Source organism: Bos grunniens, chromosome 26 (assembly GCF_055505025.1).
Source record: "Bos grunniens cultivar Pamir isolate PY7600 chromosome 26, Bosgru_T2T1.0, whole genome shotgun sequence".
NCBI classification, from domain to species: domain Eukaryota; kingdom Metazoa; phylum Chordata; class Mammalia; order Artiodactyla; family Bovidae; genus Bos; species Bos grunniens.
The window spans coordinates 10,958,519-10,975,009 of NC_141190.1; the positions used below are offsets into that span (position 1 = coordinate 10,958,519).

Consider the following 16,491-nt stretch of genomic DNA (forward strand, 5'->3'; position numbering starts at 1 on the left):
ACACATATATATACCACGTTGGGCTTCCCTGGTGGCTCAGCTGGTAAAGAATCCTCCTGCAATGTGGGAAACCTGGGTTCAATCCCTGGGTTGGGAAGATCCCCTGGAGAAGGGAACAGCTACCACTCCAGTATACTGGCCTGGAGAATTCCATGGACTATTCCATGGGGTTACAAAGAGTTGGACACGACTGAGTGACTTTCACACCATGGCACTGCTGATTCATCAGGGGCCCTTTGAGTCTGTTTCTGTTGAAGGTGTTTTTATCCGTCTTTCCGGACTCTTACGTTTTCATGTGGTACTCAGTGTTGCCACCACTACACTCAAGTAGAATGGTGCTCTAGTGGGGTTACGTGCCCAAGACCTGAGAAAAACTAAAGTGATGTGATCTGTCGAGGAGCATCCTGACTTTACCCCTCTTAACCTCAGTGCTTAGTTTGCCGAGCTTAACTCCTCTGTAATGCCAGAATCATATTTATACCAACCTTTGATGGCGGATGGAAAGAATATAGATTAAATAAGAAGGAAAATGGCAACCCACTCCAGTATTCTTGCCTGGAAAAATCCCATGAAGGAAGAGCCTGGCAGACTACAGTCCATAGGGTCAGAAAGAGTTGGACAGGACTGAGCACACATAAATAATGTTATTAACCATGTCCTTTTGAAAAGGAGGTTCATCTTATATTAGAAACCGTCACTGAGCTTTTTCTGTCCTATAACTCTAAGGATGTGTTTTCTCTTTCTCCAGTTTATTTGTAGAAAAGCTTCCCAACCATCGAGATTACCAGCAATGTGCAGTACCCGAAAAGCAAGATATTATGAAGGTATTAAGTGATCAACTCTCTCTGAAGGTTCAAGTTCCCCAAGTATCCATTATTGATTCATCCCTTTTCCTTCCTCCTCTGTCTAATCCTCTCTAGAGTTTCAGTACAAAAAAAAAAAAAAATTCATTCCATTAGCTACGATATTTCAATCTCTTCTTAGACCTTTAGTCATCATTACTGTGGGATGTCTACTTAAAATTTGGAGAAGAAAATAAAAAAATCAAGAATGCACTTGATCTTAAGATATGAAGAAGGAATTATTTTATGATTCCTCTCAGAGATTGAGAGAATAGTTGTCTGTTTCCCCATACTTATTTAAGACAATCATTTTGGCGGGTTTTGGTTATTCCATACAATTCTCAACTCAATACCTGTTTGAAAATCGGTGTTGATTATCAAGGCAGCCACAAAGTTCTAGTCATTTTCTTCTTATAGTACTCACCTCTTAGACAATGAAGACTTTAGTGAGTGACCTGAAATATTCCAAAGGAAAAGGAAGGCTATTGAAATGTATTTATTTAGCATCAATGTTTGCTACATATATAGTTTCAAATATCTTTAGCTGAGAATATATCCTCTCAGATAACATTTAAGCAATGTTTTCCATTTATTTGTCTTAAGTAGTTTGGGTTGATTTTATATGATGGAGGTAATGTACACAAAGTCGATCACAACATGAAATTTGAAATTACTCTCCAAAAGTATTTTACCACATAATGGGATAAAGCTCTCTTAGCCAGTTATGTCGGGCTTCCCTTGTGGCTCAGTCATGAATCCACCTGCAATGCAGGAGATGTGGATTGGATCCTTGGGTCAGGAAGATCCCCTGGATAGGGAAATGGCAACCTACTCCAGTATTCTTGCCTGGGAAATCCCATGGACAGAGGAGCATGGTGGGCTACACTCCATGGTGTCACAAAGAGTCAGACACCACTTGGCAACTAAACTACAACAACCAGTTATGTCAGGCCTGAGGGTGCCTATAAGTAGAACACAAATGGTCATCTACATTGTTAATTTCTGTACACTGTCTGAGGGGTCATTCCTTATCCAGCCTTCATGTAACATTTCCCTTCAGTTCTCTTGTTCATTTAATGTTAGAAAGTTCTGGATGGAAACCAAGGTGTTATGCTGCCAAGATGACTCTTTTATTCTAACTTGGTGGTGGTGGTTTACTTGCTAAGTCATGTCCGACTCTTACAACCCCATGGACTGCAGCCTGCCAGGCTCCTCTGTCCATGGGATTTTATAGGCAAGAATACTGGAGTGGGTTGCCATTTCCTTCTCCAGGGAATCTTCCCGGCCCAGGGATTGAACTCGGGTCTCCTGCATTGCAGGCAGATAATTTACCGACTGAGCTACGAGGGAAGCCCACTCTAAGATTATTCTTATTTTCACTTATAGAGAAAAAAAATTCTCCAAAAGCATATACATTTTCTGTTTATGCTCATTGAATAAATGGATCGATGGATGACGAAAGATTAAGAGCACAGAAATTTTAATGGAAGAGCTTAGCTAGAGTTAGGAGTTTGGGGTTTTAGTCATAAGGAGGCCACAAGTCAGTTGTATGACACTGACAAGCCTTTTGATGTCTCTGAGCCTTTGTTTCCTCATCTGTACTAAGGCTGGGGTGGGTACTTGAACGGTATTTTCATGCCATCAAGAATCACTGAGAAGTTGTTTGAGATACAGATCCCAATCCTTTCTCTGAATATGTTGATTCAGTAAATCTGGGGTTAGGCCTGGGAATCTGTATTTTTATAAAAGGTGCCTCAACTGCTTTTTACAGGCTGTTAAGCCTAGGGATCTCTACTTACCGTGTTCTCCAATGTCCCTTTTAACTATGATGCCATATAATTTACATACCATGGGATGTGCAGTTGCAAGTCCACTACCTATACAAAATGCTTACCTAACCAGTGGAGTCAATAAAGGTCTTACAAAGGGGATAATTTCTTCTCTTCTCTGCTGAAAAGTTGTATTTTGGAGCCCTAGAAAATACTGATTTTTCCACCTTCCTGTTTGGTTACTTGTGTCTTGATTTCTAATACACATACCAGTTGTTTTTCTTTCTCAGCTGATGATCTGAAAGACTATACTGAAAATTCTACTAATCAATGTGTATATATATATATATTTTTAAAAGAAACTGAAGGAGATTGCATTCCCAAGGACAGATGAATTGAAAAAGGACCTTTTAAAGAAATATAACGTAGAATACCAAGAATATTTGCAAAGCAAAGTAAGTTCAATCGGTGCCTTTATTTCATGAATTGTTTTCTGTGCAAATATTTTTTTGAATTTTATTTTCATGAGTTTTTCAAACGTCATATGCATTTGAGTTGAAATTAAAGAAACAGTGATGGAAAACACATTAAAAAGTTGATGTTGATGTCCAGGTTAAGCACTTGCACCAAAGATGTGGTAATTTTTATTTCCCAACAAGATCTAATAAAGTGAAGCATTAGAAAATAGACTTTCTACAGTAATTTAACCAGAGTGTTCTTTCACTGTTTACCTGAGGCTGCCACAACATTGTCAGTTGGCTATACCCCAATACAAAATTAAAAGTTTAAAGTTGGGGGAAAAAAAGAATAAATTTAGAGCTCTTTGACCAACTCTTGCCAGTGTAATCTTGAACCAGATGGCTGCTCTTTAGCGATGAAAGGAGTCAGTAAGAGAGGTAGGGAGAATAGTATATAGTTTCTGAGGTATCTAATTCGATTCTTAAATATTTTAATGTTATGTTATTATATTCTTAAATATTATAATTACTATAATAACATAGAATAATATCTAGCCATATGAGTGAAATGTAATCATATCATCAAAGGATGATGACTTCTGGATTCTTACTAAATAGAGAGTGAAAAGAAAAATTATGTCTGAGATCAAAGGGCATTGAGTGATGAAACTGACCGATCAGTCTATAAGATATTCCAGGTCAGCACTTGAACTCTTAAGGTTTACAGCTTCTGTTTTGCTGTTTTGTTTGACTGTGTGTTTATGTGCTTTGAAAGTTTCACTATTACTGATTCTCAGTTCAGTCCAGTCTCTCCGCTGAACATGGTCACAGGCCTTGTTTACTTCCTTTGGTGTCGCTGGAAGTAGGTTTGAGTGAGCCGTGTGCACTGAGTAACAGAAGGAAGGTTGAAATCAGAAGATTCCCTCCAGGGTGGATAGTGATCATTTGATTTGAACTGTGAAAGATTGGGGCTTCCCAGGTGGCCCCTGGGAAGGGGTTACAGCGGTAAAGACCCTGCCTGACCTTGGTCAGGAAGATTCCCCTGGAGGAGGGCATGGCAACCTACTCCAGTATTCCTGCTTGGAAAATCCCTATGGACAGAGGGGCCTGATGGGCTGCAGTCCATAGAGTCGCAAAGAATCAGACACGACTGAAGTGACTTAGCAAGCACACACACTCGAAAGATTAAAGTAATTTTGGCGGCCCAGACAGGACAACAGGAAGGGGGAGCAAAGCCTGAGTTCCCTTCCCTACTCAGCGGTGTGAACGCTAGTCCCCTCTGCTCTCTGGGAGGAGCAGCATCAGCAGTTGTAGTCTGCTGTTAGTGATACCAATTACTTCATAGTCCACAATAGGATCCCAAGTATATGACAGGTAGAAATATTTGGGGGGATAGCATGGTAGCCTTTATGTCTGGGAGATATAGGCATGGCAATAAGCCTTTGGTGCAGGCAACACTCACGTCACCTGCAGTCTGTTAGAATGCAGATTCTCTGGCCCCACCCCAGACCCGCTGAATGCCAGTCTGCCCTGTAACAAGACCCAGGGGATTCGTGGACATAAAGTACTGCTTTAAACTGTGTCCCCCACCTCGCCCCTGCCTCCTGGTAGCTCCCAAAGTTTAGTTTTCAACAGAATTATTTGGGAAGCTTCTTAAAGATTAATTCTCTGACCTAATAAAGCCTAGATATTTTTGTTAAGGCTGGGGAGTTTGGGAATCATCATTTTTAACAAAGCTCCGATTAGTTTGTTCTGATAGAGATGATGACCCCATTCTGAGAACCACTTTTTAGGGATATCCCCTTCTCCATGAAGTCCCAGCACTGGGACTTCAAGAGTCAGATGCAAAAAGGTTCAAGGGTGTGGTACTATCCCCAAGAGCTTTCAATGATGATGGCAGCGTTCTCTCTGGTGCTGTCTGATATGGGAGCCTCTAACCCGTGGTACTTAACACATGGCTAGTGAGACTGGGGGATTGATTTTCGGATTTCATTTCATTTTAATTAAATTTCAGTAGTCACATCTAGCTAGTAGCTACTATACTGGGCAGTGCAGTCTAGGGTAATATGACCATTCTGTGAAACAGTCTGATCAGCCAGGCTATGCAGACAGTCCTGACTTTGATTTTCTAGTATTTAAAAGCACAGGAGGATGGAGGGAACTTGATTATCCTGGCTCATCTCTGGTAAATTATGAGTGGATTCCAAACTGCTCCTGAAATCAGATTAAGGGGCTTTTGCCACTATGTTATATATTTCTCTGGTGGTCTCAGGAGTGTCTCTGTAGGCATGTGGGAGTATCTAGCTGTGTCTGCTGGAAGATTGAAAGCATCTGCTTTTTTGGCCTGGAAACTAACCTTTTCCTGTGGCAACCACATTTTCTAGAACAAATACAAAGCTGAAATCCTCAAAAAACTGGAGCATCAGAGGTTGATTGAGGCGGAAAGGAAGAGGATCGCCCAGATGCGCCAGCAGCAGCTGGAGTCAGAGCAGTTTTCGATTTTTGAAGATCAGCTCAAGAAGCAGGAATTAGCCCGGAGTCAGCTGCGAAGCCAGGAAACGCCGGCACTGTCAGAGCAGATCGATGGCAGCGCTTTGTCCTGCTTTTCCACACACCAGAACAGTTCCTTGCTGAACGTACTTGCAGATCAGTCTAGTAAAAGTGATGCAACCAGTTATGCTGGCCACTCACCTCCCGTCAACAGGGCCTTAAAGCCAGCTGCCAGTCTAAGTGCTGTTCAGAGTAAGTGATACATGCCCACAAGACATGCAATCACCTCTTTTTTGGTTTGCTTTTCATTTTTTTTTTAATTTATTTATTTTTAATTGGAGGATAATTGCTTTACAGTATTGTGTTGGTTTCTGCCATACATCAATGAATCAGCCATCGGTATACATATGTGCCCCCTTCTTGAGCCCCGCTTCCCACCTCCCAGCCCATCCCACCCCTCTTGGTTGTCACAGAGCACCAAATTTGAGCTCTGTGAGTCATACAGCAAACTTCCACTGGCTGTCTAATTTTATATACAGTAATGTATATGTTTCAGTGCCACTGTCTCAATCTGTCCCATCCTCTCCTTCCCCTCACTGTGTCCACAAGTCTGTTTGCTATGGAACCGTATTCCTGTTGCATCTGGGCAGGGTCTACTCATTGTATGATGAGCCGTGGTAGTTCCCCTGTATGATGTGGTGTGAATGACTGTGTCATCTGCGTTTTGCTATATGTAACCTTAACGTTCAGGAAATGTGATTTGCCCCTTGATAGAGCAGAGACTCAGAGAAGGCAATGGCAGCCCACTCCAGCACTCTTGCCTGGAAAATCCCATGGGTGGACGAGCCTGGAAGGCTGCAGTCCATGGGGTCACGAAGAGTCAGACACGACTGAACGACTTCACTTTCACTTTTCACTTTCATGCCTTGGAGAAGGAAATGGCAACCCACTCCAGTGTTCTCGCCTGGAGAATCCCAGGGACGGGGGAGCCTGGTGGGCTGCCGTCTATGGGGTCGCACAGAGTTGGACGAGACTGAAGCGACTTAGCAGCAGCAGCAGCAGCAGAGCAGAGACTGCATAATAAACAAGATTATATTTGATCATGGTACAGATATTTTAGAAAAGAAAAATTATGAGCGTTTTTTTCATTCATGTATTTTAATCAAGAAACATAAATCCTAAAAGGTAAACACTTAACACTGGAGAAGAAAGAAGATGCTGGCAAACTTGTTTGTCCAGAACTTTGCTCAGTCATTAAATGTAAATATTTAGCATTTCCGTGGCCCAGGAGGATCCGCACACATGGGTGGTTAACCTCCCAATGGATTATGTGTCTCTGCCAAGAATTAGTGCTGCTTGGGACTGTTACATCAGTGCTGGCAGGTTTCCAGAACCAAGTGGGAAAATTTCCCAGCAAACGCTGTCAGATGGAGTTTGTATTTCTTTTTATTTGGAAAGACTTATGATAAGCAGTCATGCTATAAATTACTCTACTGCCAGCTATTTCTGAAAACATGGTGCTATTACTTAATGATGACCAACTTCCATAAGATATAAGCAACACGTGGCAAACACGAAAAAAGAATATCCTAAGGCTTACAGAATACGAGATGTGTCGTCTGCAGCCTCTTCGCTTTGTGCCAAGTGAAAACAGCACACACGCATGTGAACAGTTGATCCAAGACCCCAAGATGTACAAGCGCTTGTACCTTTTTCCCACTTACATATAAATAATCTGTATGCAAAGGGTAATTCTACCTTCCCTCTGGTCACTGTTCACTTTTATAAGTTTTAAAATAAAATGCAGAAGGGGAGCACCAGATCATTTCATTTTTAGAATTTATATTTACCTGTAGTCACTTGAGGGAGGGGATGTAAGGTTTGTTTTTTTAGCTTTTTCTCCCTTTTCTGTTTCTTAGATTTAGTGGTTGAAGGACTGAGATGCGTCGTTTTATCAAGAGATCTTTGCCACAGATTTCTGCTGCTGGCAGAATCCAATACAGTGAGAGGAATAGAAACCTGTGGAATACTCTGTGGGAAGCTGGTATGGACTGTGTTCATGTCTTCTCTGCACAGGATACTGTCAGGAAAACTGGCTTTCTCGTGATGAGTTGAGCAGAACAGAAACATCCTCAGTGTCATTATGAAATTACCTGTATATAGACTAACGTGATAAAAATACTGTCATTAATGGAATTATCCTTCTAGAAAATAGATTGCAAAATCTCAGGAGGCTATAAAGTTTGTTGTAAAGAACTAATCACACTGTAAATTAAGTGTTTAGAAAAAGGGGGGTTTTCAGATTTCCAGAACTGTCTAGTTTTCTAAATCAGATTTCCCTTGTAATTGTTAGTTTTGCATGCATTCCTATAATTAACTCAACTTGCTTGTATCTGTGGCAGTGATAATCTTGCCACCCTTTTTCAGATATGTGATGAATAAAGCTAGGGTGGTGTTGTTTTCTTTAAAGCAATAGCTTCAGCAAACCGGAATCACATAGCACCGGTCATGTTTAAGTATGGAAGATTTTATCAGAAATAAGTGATGAAAGACAATGTCAAACTAGAAGGAGATAAAAGAGAGAAGATGCGTATATTTTTCTGCTTCAAGAAAAATATACTGTCTTTGGGGTATCAGTTTATATTTCTGAATTCAGGCACATTTTCATTCCTAAACATTTACTTGAGGACTGTTATTTAATGGTATGTTTCATTCCCTGGTGGCTTAGAGGGCAAAGCGTCCACCTGCAATGCGGGAGACCCGGGTTCAGTCCCTGAGTCAGGAAGATCCCCTGGAGAAGAAAATGGCAACCCACTCCAGTACTCTTGCCTGGAAAATCCCATGGATGGAGCAGCCTGGGGGGTAGCACGACTGAGCGACTTCACTTTCACTTTCATTCAACACATATTCTCCTACTGTATTCCAGTGTTGCGTTATCGAGGTTTCCTCAGAGGAAGCAGAGAAGATAAGCACAGAATAACCTGTCATTTCCTCCCCACAGCCCACCTTCTTTGCCCTGCAGGGGGGCAGTATGATATGGATTTGTCTTCCCCAAGACCACATGTTGTACTTAGTTTGATTGATTCATTCATTCTTCCTTCATCCCTTCATCAAACAAATATTCACAGGCCCTGCCCTAGATGTTGGCATTCAGAAGCCTGCAATAGCCACAGTCTTGCCACGTGATACCTATATGATGCTTGTAAAGAACCAGACAGATGATTAATTATAAATGGAGCTGGGTGCTCTCAGTGGAAGTGTAGGGTATCCTGGGAAGGTGTATGGGAGAGGGTCAAGAAGGGCTTCCCTTGGGACGTCCCTGGTGGTCCAGTGGCTAAGACTCTGCACTCCCAATGCAGGGGGCCTGGGTTCGATCCCTGGACAAGGAGCTAGATCCCACATGCAGCAACTAAGACCCAGTGAAGCCAAATTAAAATAAATAAGTGATTTTTAAAATTAAAAAAAAAAAGAAGGGCTTCCCTTGAAAGGTAATGTTTACATTACATATGTTTAGAATACATAAAGTTAGCCATGAAAGGAGGGGCTGGGGTGGAGGGAAGTGTTATAATCAAGGCCAAAGGAATAGTGCCCAGTTTGCAGAGGCATCCTGAGAGCAGAGACAGGGTGGTGCTGTCGGAGGGATAGCTCCTCACTGCACAAACATCTCTTATCTGAGGATCCTATCACTACAACCCTCTTCCTTTCAACTCTTTATCTTTTACCTAAGGGGATAAAGGAGGGAAAGGGGGTCACAGAGGAAGAGATGTTTGGATGGCATCACTGACTCAGTGGACATGAGTTTGAGCAAACTGTGAGAGATAGTGAAGGATAGGAAGGCCTGGCGTGCCACAGTCCATGGGGTCGCAAAGAGTCAGACGTAATTTAATGACTGAACAGCAACAAAGGGATAAAAGATTTTTTTCTTTCCCCTTTATCTAATTGCCTGTCCAAAACAGTGTCTTAATTATAGAAAATCCTCGTGAATCCCTACCCCCAATAGTAGAAGAAAGTCGTGAGTCTTCAAATGAAATTAAATAATAAGACCATCAACCTTCACAAACCATTAGAAATTGTCCTTCAGTAAAACCCCAGAATTGTTTAATGGCCATCTCCCCTTCCAGAGAAACCTGCTGCTATTTTATTCTGATTTTTCTATGGCAGTTCTAATGCAGCATTTTACTTACTATCTAAACTCCCAGGGATCAGCCCAAGATACGGATTCCTATTTATGATACATTTTTCTGTTGTGAAAATGGGTTTCAAGCGCCAAACAGTTGACTCTCAAAGTTTTTGGTAAATGATCCGTTTTCAAGTCTGGGCCTTTGTTTTTGAATTGTGATGTGGGTAGGAAGAGGATGATGTAAGTGGTGGGTACTTTCTAGTCTTATTAAAACATTACACTTCCTACTCAGGCTTTTTTTTTTTTCCTCTCAGGTGTTTATTATTCTCTATGCTCTTTGTTTTTCAGACACATAATGAATTTACTATTACCCACTTAATAGTGCCCAAGCAGTCCGCGGGACCAGACTATTGTGACGTGGAGAATGTAGAAGAATTATTCAGTGTTCAGGATCAACATGATCTCCTCACTCTGGGGTGGATCCATGTATGTTCGACCTTTTGGGTTTTAGGTTGTTGTTGGTTTGTGTGTGTGTGTGCATGTGTGTGTGTGTGTAAGGCTTTTTTCCTCCTGGAGGAATTTCAGCTTAATCGAAATAATTTATTGTTTTTAATTTTTCCAAGTGTAATAAATGCCATCATATTAAAGCATTTTCTTCAATGTGAGGCAATGTCTAAATCTGTCAAATCTGGATTTGGAGAGGGCTATTATAAATATCCTTTTTTTACTACCATTCCAAGTTAAAAGAAGAACTTTTGGAAGTCAGGTTGGCTTGTCTTAATGATTTTATGTAGTCTAATGGAGGCCTAGGCAGATTTTTATCTGTCTAATGTGATTAGACAATTATTAATATTCCTTTTCCATTGGCTGTGGGTCTAAAGTAGATTAAGAAATTTTTCTGAAAATGTTTCTTTTAAACAATGTTTGTACTTGTTAAATAGGGACCATACACTCCATTGTATAAATACCTCCCCTACAGGCCACAGATACTTGTGCCGTTGTGTATATAGCCACGGAATGGGACCAAAAATTTGTGTTCCAGCATTTACCAAGCCACCATAGAAGCGGGACAGGGCTTATAAATCAGAAGACGTGAGTTTAAATATCAGCTCTGCTAAGAATTCACTGTAGGAATGTTGGCAAGTGATTTAAGCAATCTCAGCATCAGCTTTTCTTCCATAAAATAGGGACATAATAATGGACTTCATATGTCAGTGAATTTCTCAACACATTTTCTTCTAGGGACCCAGAATATTGAAGCAATTGTTATTGGTGATGACATGGTACTTTTGCTATCCGTGTTTTCCCTATTTGGTAAACATTTTTCCATCCAGTCTCACACTGGGCCTGGGGTAGGAACAAGTCATCTCACCAAAGACTGAGAAAGAACCACCTTTTATTTTGCTTGCTTTATAGAGAAGTATTTAATAACAATGTTAAAATAACAATAACGGCAATAAGAGCAATCATAACAGCTAAGGATTTTGACAGCTTTCTGTGTACTGGGCACTGTTCTATGAATTTTACATTGGTTGTCTCATTTACTTTTCATAGTAATCCCATGAAGAAAATTATTATTATTGTTATTTTACAACTGATGACATAGGTTTGAGGATGTTAAAGAATTTTTTCAGTGTCATACAACTAGTAAGTGAGGAAGCCGGGACCCCGCATGAATACAGCCTTGGATTCATGATTTAAGTGGTCACATTCCTTTTCGAAAGTGGTTGGAGTTTATTGTGAATTTAAAAATCATTATGAATGCATGCATTTTTCATGGTCAAATATAGACTTCTGATTTGCCTCTCATAAACACTTCCGTATATAGCCAAAACCTAAAAGATAGTTCTTTTAATTTATAGTCTCCCCTTTCCTCTCATCATGCAAGATGGGCGCCAAACATCTTCAACAGCTCTGAGAATTCCTTTCTCTTATTGTAGGGGGCAGAGATCCATGAAAGGACACCAGCATAGTGGGATATATTTAGCAAGAATTTTCCTTCTGTGTCCACAGTTTCATATCTTAAGTATCTTGCAGTTGAGGTTCTGTTCCTTGCAGGCAAGTTACTTAAAGGAACCTCAGGATCTTTATACATAAAACTGAGATATTAGTAATAAGTATCTCCCAGATGAGTTGCAATGATTAAATGAGGGTCTATTTAAAGCCTCTGGCAAATCTCCAATTTTATCTTTCCCAGTAAGCAGAAAGTATATAAACACTCCCAAGAGTCTCTTTTCAGAGTTAGTTATTCCATAGATGTGTGAAGGGAAGGATTATGTCAGTAAGACATTTTTCAAAACCCTTATTTGATTCATGGTGGTAAAAAATATAAAGCAAACAGCTAGAGTTTTTTCTTGGAATAGGCTCTGGTTTTGGCTAAGACTTATCTGTTGCTTGTTCAATAAGATTGTCCTCTTTTCTTTTTATAGACACATCCAACCCAAACTGCATTCTTATCCAGTGTTGATCTCCACACTCACTGTTCCTATCAGCTCATGTTGCCAGAGGCCATTGCCATCGTCTGTTCACCAAAGCATAAAGAGTGAGTGTAACTCAAGAGGGTTTAAGTAGGGTTTCACCTGGGGCTGCTGGGTTCAGGTGTGCCCACACACCAGGCTGAAGCCCTTGGCTAAGCAGGTACACCATGCCCTTAGGGAAAAGAGGTTGGTTCCTGCTGGCTTCCAAATATGTGCAGCTCTGCGGTCTTTTGCTTTTTAAGATCTTTTCCATGGTAGAATTACCATGGAATTCTTTCTTTAGTTAATGTGACCTTGAAGTGGATAAACCAGATGTTGTTTCAGTTTGCCATTTGGGATCTTAGTTCTGTTGTATGATTTCTTTTGTGAGAAGATGTATAGCTCAGGGAATTCCCTGGTGGTCCAGTGGTTAGGACTCCACACGTCCATTCGTGGGGGCATGAGTTCGATCTCTGGTCAGGGAACTAAGATCCTCTTCCCACACAGTGTGGCCAATAAAAAAAGAAAGAAAATTTCCAGATTTAGCTTAATTATCTCCCAAATCTTAAGTCTTGGGGACAGTGATTATTGCAGCACAGTTATGAGCAGAAGAGTCAGCCATTGGAATCCCAGCTTGATTAGTGACCACTGTGAGCCTCAGTCTTGTCAGATCCCTGATACCTGCCCATCACAGATTAATGTGAAGGTGAACCTAGATGATTGTTTATGTAAAGGGCTTAGCATGGTGCCTGGAACTATAGCCAGCACTCAATACATATTGCTGCGACTGTATAAATATGAGTTATACCTTAGAAATACTGCAGATTCAGTTCCAGACCACCACGATAAAGCAACTAACGCAAGTCACATGAATGTTTTGGTTTCCCAGTGCACATAAAACTTTGGTTCACACTGAAGTCTATTAAGTGTGCAATAGCTTGGAGAAGGCAATGGCACCCCACTCCAGTACTCTTGCCTGGAGAATCCCATGGACGGAGGAGCCTGGTAGACTGCAGTCCATGGGGTCGTGAAGGGTCAGACGAGACTGAGTGACTTCCCTTTCACTTTTCACTTTCATGCATTGGAGAAGGAAATGGCAACCCTCTCCAGTGTTCTTGCCTGGAGAATCCCAGGTACGGCGGAGCCTGGTGGGCTACGGTCTGGTTGCACAGAGCCGGACACGACTGAATTGACTTAGCAGCAGCAGCAGACTTAGCAGCAGCAGCAGCAGCATTATGTCTAAAAAACTGTACATACCTTAAATTTTAAAAAACCATATTACTCAGAAATGCTATCATCTGAGTCTTCACCAAGTCAGAAAAGTAACAGCAAAGATCACTGATCATGCTTTTCCATAACAAATACAATAATGAAAAAATTTGAAGTATTGTGAGAATTACCAAAATGTGACAGAGAGATTTGAAGTGAGCAGATGCTGTTGGCAAATGGCTCCAGTAGACTTGCTTAATGAAAAGTTGCCACAATCCTTCAATTTGTAAAAAAACGCACTATCATTAAAGGGCTGTGAGTGAAGTGCAGTAAAATGAGTATGCCGGTCATTTTATGTATGACGGCATACATGATAGATAGAGGATAGAAATATCCGTCACTTGTAATTTCTTCCCATGGGGTCTTGGCTTTTCCTCTGAGGTCTCCCACTGCCCCGTTACCATCCTTCAGGCACTCGGCATTAGCACTGGTCTCTCCAGTCTTCCTCTAGGCCGCCAGCACAATATTGATTTTTTTTTTAAAAACTGTAAAGTTTATAGTTTGTAGTTTCTTTCTCCATTCCATTTGAGGAATATGTATGCATGTGCCATTCAAATAAAACATCTGCAAAGCCCAGATGATCCTTAATTTTTGTACCTTTTTTCTCTAAAATTTAGCACCGGGATCTTCAGGCTCACTGACGCTGGCATGCTTGAGGTTTCCGCTTGTAAAAAGAAGGGCTTTCATCCACACACCAAGGACCCCAGGTTGTTCAGTGTGAGTAGATAGACAATGTTGATTATTTTCTGTACACAGTATTTACTTTTCACCCCTTCCTTTTTTTGAAAATTGAAATATAGCTGATATAATATGTTAGTTTCAGTTGTACAATATAGTAACATTTTCATCCCTTATGAAATGATCAGCACGGTAAGTCTAATACCATCTGTCCCCATACTAAGTTATTACAATATTATTGACCATATTCCTTATGCTGTATATGACACCCCTGTGGCTTAAAAAGATGTGGTGTTGTATATGTACACACACACACACACACACACACACATACACGCACACACGCACACAGTGAAATATTATTCAGTCATAAAAAAATACAGTCAATCTTGTCGTTTGCAACAGTATGGATGATCTATAGGGTATTATGCTAAGTGAAATAAATCATACAGAGAAAGACAAATACCATATGGTTTCACTTATATGTGGAATCTGAAAAGCAGAAACAAAACAGTAATAGATATAGAGAACAAATGGGTGGTTGACAGAGGGGAGGGGGTTTGCAGGGTGAAACAGATGAAGATTAAGAGGTAGAAATCTCCAGTTATAAAACAAATAAGCCTCTGTTTTTTAAGAGGGAAATAGTAGCAGTATGATATAGTATAAAACCCTTTATTGCTTAGTTTTGAGTTTTCTTATCTCAAAAACTTAATCAAAATCTTTGTATTTCCTTCTGATGTCTGGTCGTTATTATTTTATTTACAAAGGAAAGAGTATTTCTATAGCATGATTACATATAAAGTTTCCTTCCCATCACTGTATATATGTGTGTCTATATATATTTAAGCAATTATAGTTTTCTCTGGAGTCCCCAAAAGCAAGCAATTATTAAAGAAAATGAGATTAAATGTGTCTTGAATTATTACTGCTTGATACGACCATATTAGTTTTTAATAACAGTTCAATGAAAACTGTAATCCTGTTTTTTGATGAGCTTTGTATAACTCTGAATACATCTTTTTCTGTTTGCTTGGCTTTGCCCTGTCTGAGACATCAGAGAAACATGATTTTGAAGTTAGGATTTATTTAACATGAAAGCTACTTGGCACCTTCTGTGAATATTTTCTTGCTGTTGAAAATGAGTATATATGGTTATGTTTGTTCTGAGTGGAAATATTTTTCAAAATTAGGAACATTTTTAGATCAGGAAATTCATACTCCTCCTCTAGAGAGAATCATGTTAAACATTATGAGCTAAAGCCAGTATTTCTTTCCTAGGTATGCAGACATGTATTGGTGAAAGACATAAAGATAATCGTGCTGGATCTGAGGTGATACGTTCTGAAGATTAGCACCCTCCGCGCCAGACACTTAACCCATGGACCCATGGTTGCCGGATTTTCTTAAGATGTTTCCAGAAATGACTGATATTTTATATTTATACATTTTAGATCAGAGAGTTTGATATTTATTACTTTTGCACATTTTGACGCTTTATTTTTGGGTTGCTTTGTCTTAAGAGGTTACAGTGGACTTGTCAGTATCCATTAGTGTGCCTGAGTACTATGACCACATAATAAATTGTGCTGCAAACAACATGTCTGGTTTTAAGCTTATTTTTTGGATGTATAGTTGATGTACAGTATTATATAAGCTTCAGGTGTACAAGACAGTGATTCATAGTTTTTAAAAGTTATACTGTCTGGTATTTTGAGAGACCTCTGCATGAGTTTTCAGAGCTTCACATGTTTCACTATTTTTTTTTTTCCCTGTAAAATGCAGTTCCAAACAAGAAATTCTGAGTACCAGGTGATCTCTAGGACAGGCCATCTGTTTCTGCAACTTCTCCCTGTGGGTGGTCAAGAAGAGTGTGAGAAGAAGTTCAGCGGCAGACAGTTGAGTCCATCCTGTGATTTTCAGTGCCAGGGAGTCCTGGCTCAGAGTCTGCAGTCAATCTTAGTGTAGGAGACAAGAGCCTGAGCTACTATCCAGGGGTCAGGTGTCGGAGGGCCTGAGATAACCTGTGATTCATGAACTTGATTTAGAGGAGTAAGAGCAGAGACACTTGAGAGAGGAATAAAAAAAAAAAAAGGCTCAGATGGAACCGTAAAACCTATTTCTGTGAAAGTCAGTGGGGTGAATGAGGCATAGGAAATCCTGATAATTCTCAACCAAAAAGAGGAAATAAAATCATTTGGAAAGAACATTTGTAATTAAAAGTGTTTATATAAACCAAGGCACAGGGAATAGGAAGAAAAATATGTTTAAACTGAATAGGGTATCATGAATACAATAGGCTTAGAATGGGGTTTGTGACTGGTACCTGGATAATAGTGTTTACCTGGATTGAAAGATAATGGATTAATAGAAGGAAAGAGGGACTGATGGAGTATATTGACAAGTTGAATT

At 40.2% G+C, this 16,491-nt stretch overlaps 1 protein-coding gene across 10 annotated transcripts in view; it reads left to right on the top strand.

The window, feature by feature from the left end:
- The window catches only part of STAMBPL1 (STAM binding protein like 1), a 53,290-nt gene extending 37,610 nt beyond the window's left edge, over nt 1-15,680 (top strand). For 6 of the 10 annotated variants that reach the window (XM_086378452.1, XM_086378447.1, XM_086378446.1 and 3 more), the window contains exons 4-11: nt 749-824; nt 2,971-3,066; nt 5,454-5,811; nt 7,479-7,603; nt 10,028-10,165; nt 12,109-12,221; nt 14,022-14,121; nt 15,361-15,680. In XM_086378452.1, the coding sequence (XP_086234578.1) occupies nt 749-824; nt 2,971-3,066; nt 5,454-5,811; nt 7,479-7,603; nt 10,028-10,165; nt 12,109-12,221; nt 14,022-14,121; nt 15,361-15,417 (1,063 nt within the window). In that variant the 3' untranslated portion in view covers nt 15,418-15,680. Of the gene's footprint in view, nt 1-748; nt 825-2,901; nt 3,067-5,453; nt 5,812-7,478; nt 7,604-10,027; nt 10,166-12,108; nt 12,222-14,021; nt 14,122-15,360 lie in introns of all 10 variants that reach the window. The other 4 variants (XM_086378454.1, XM_086378455.1, XM_086378453.1 and 1 more) reach the window with 1 other exon arrangement.
- Nucleotides 15,681-16,491: the final 811 nt, after the last annotated feature.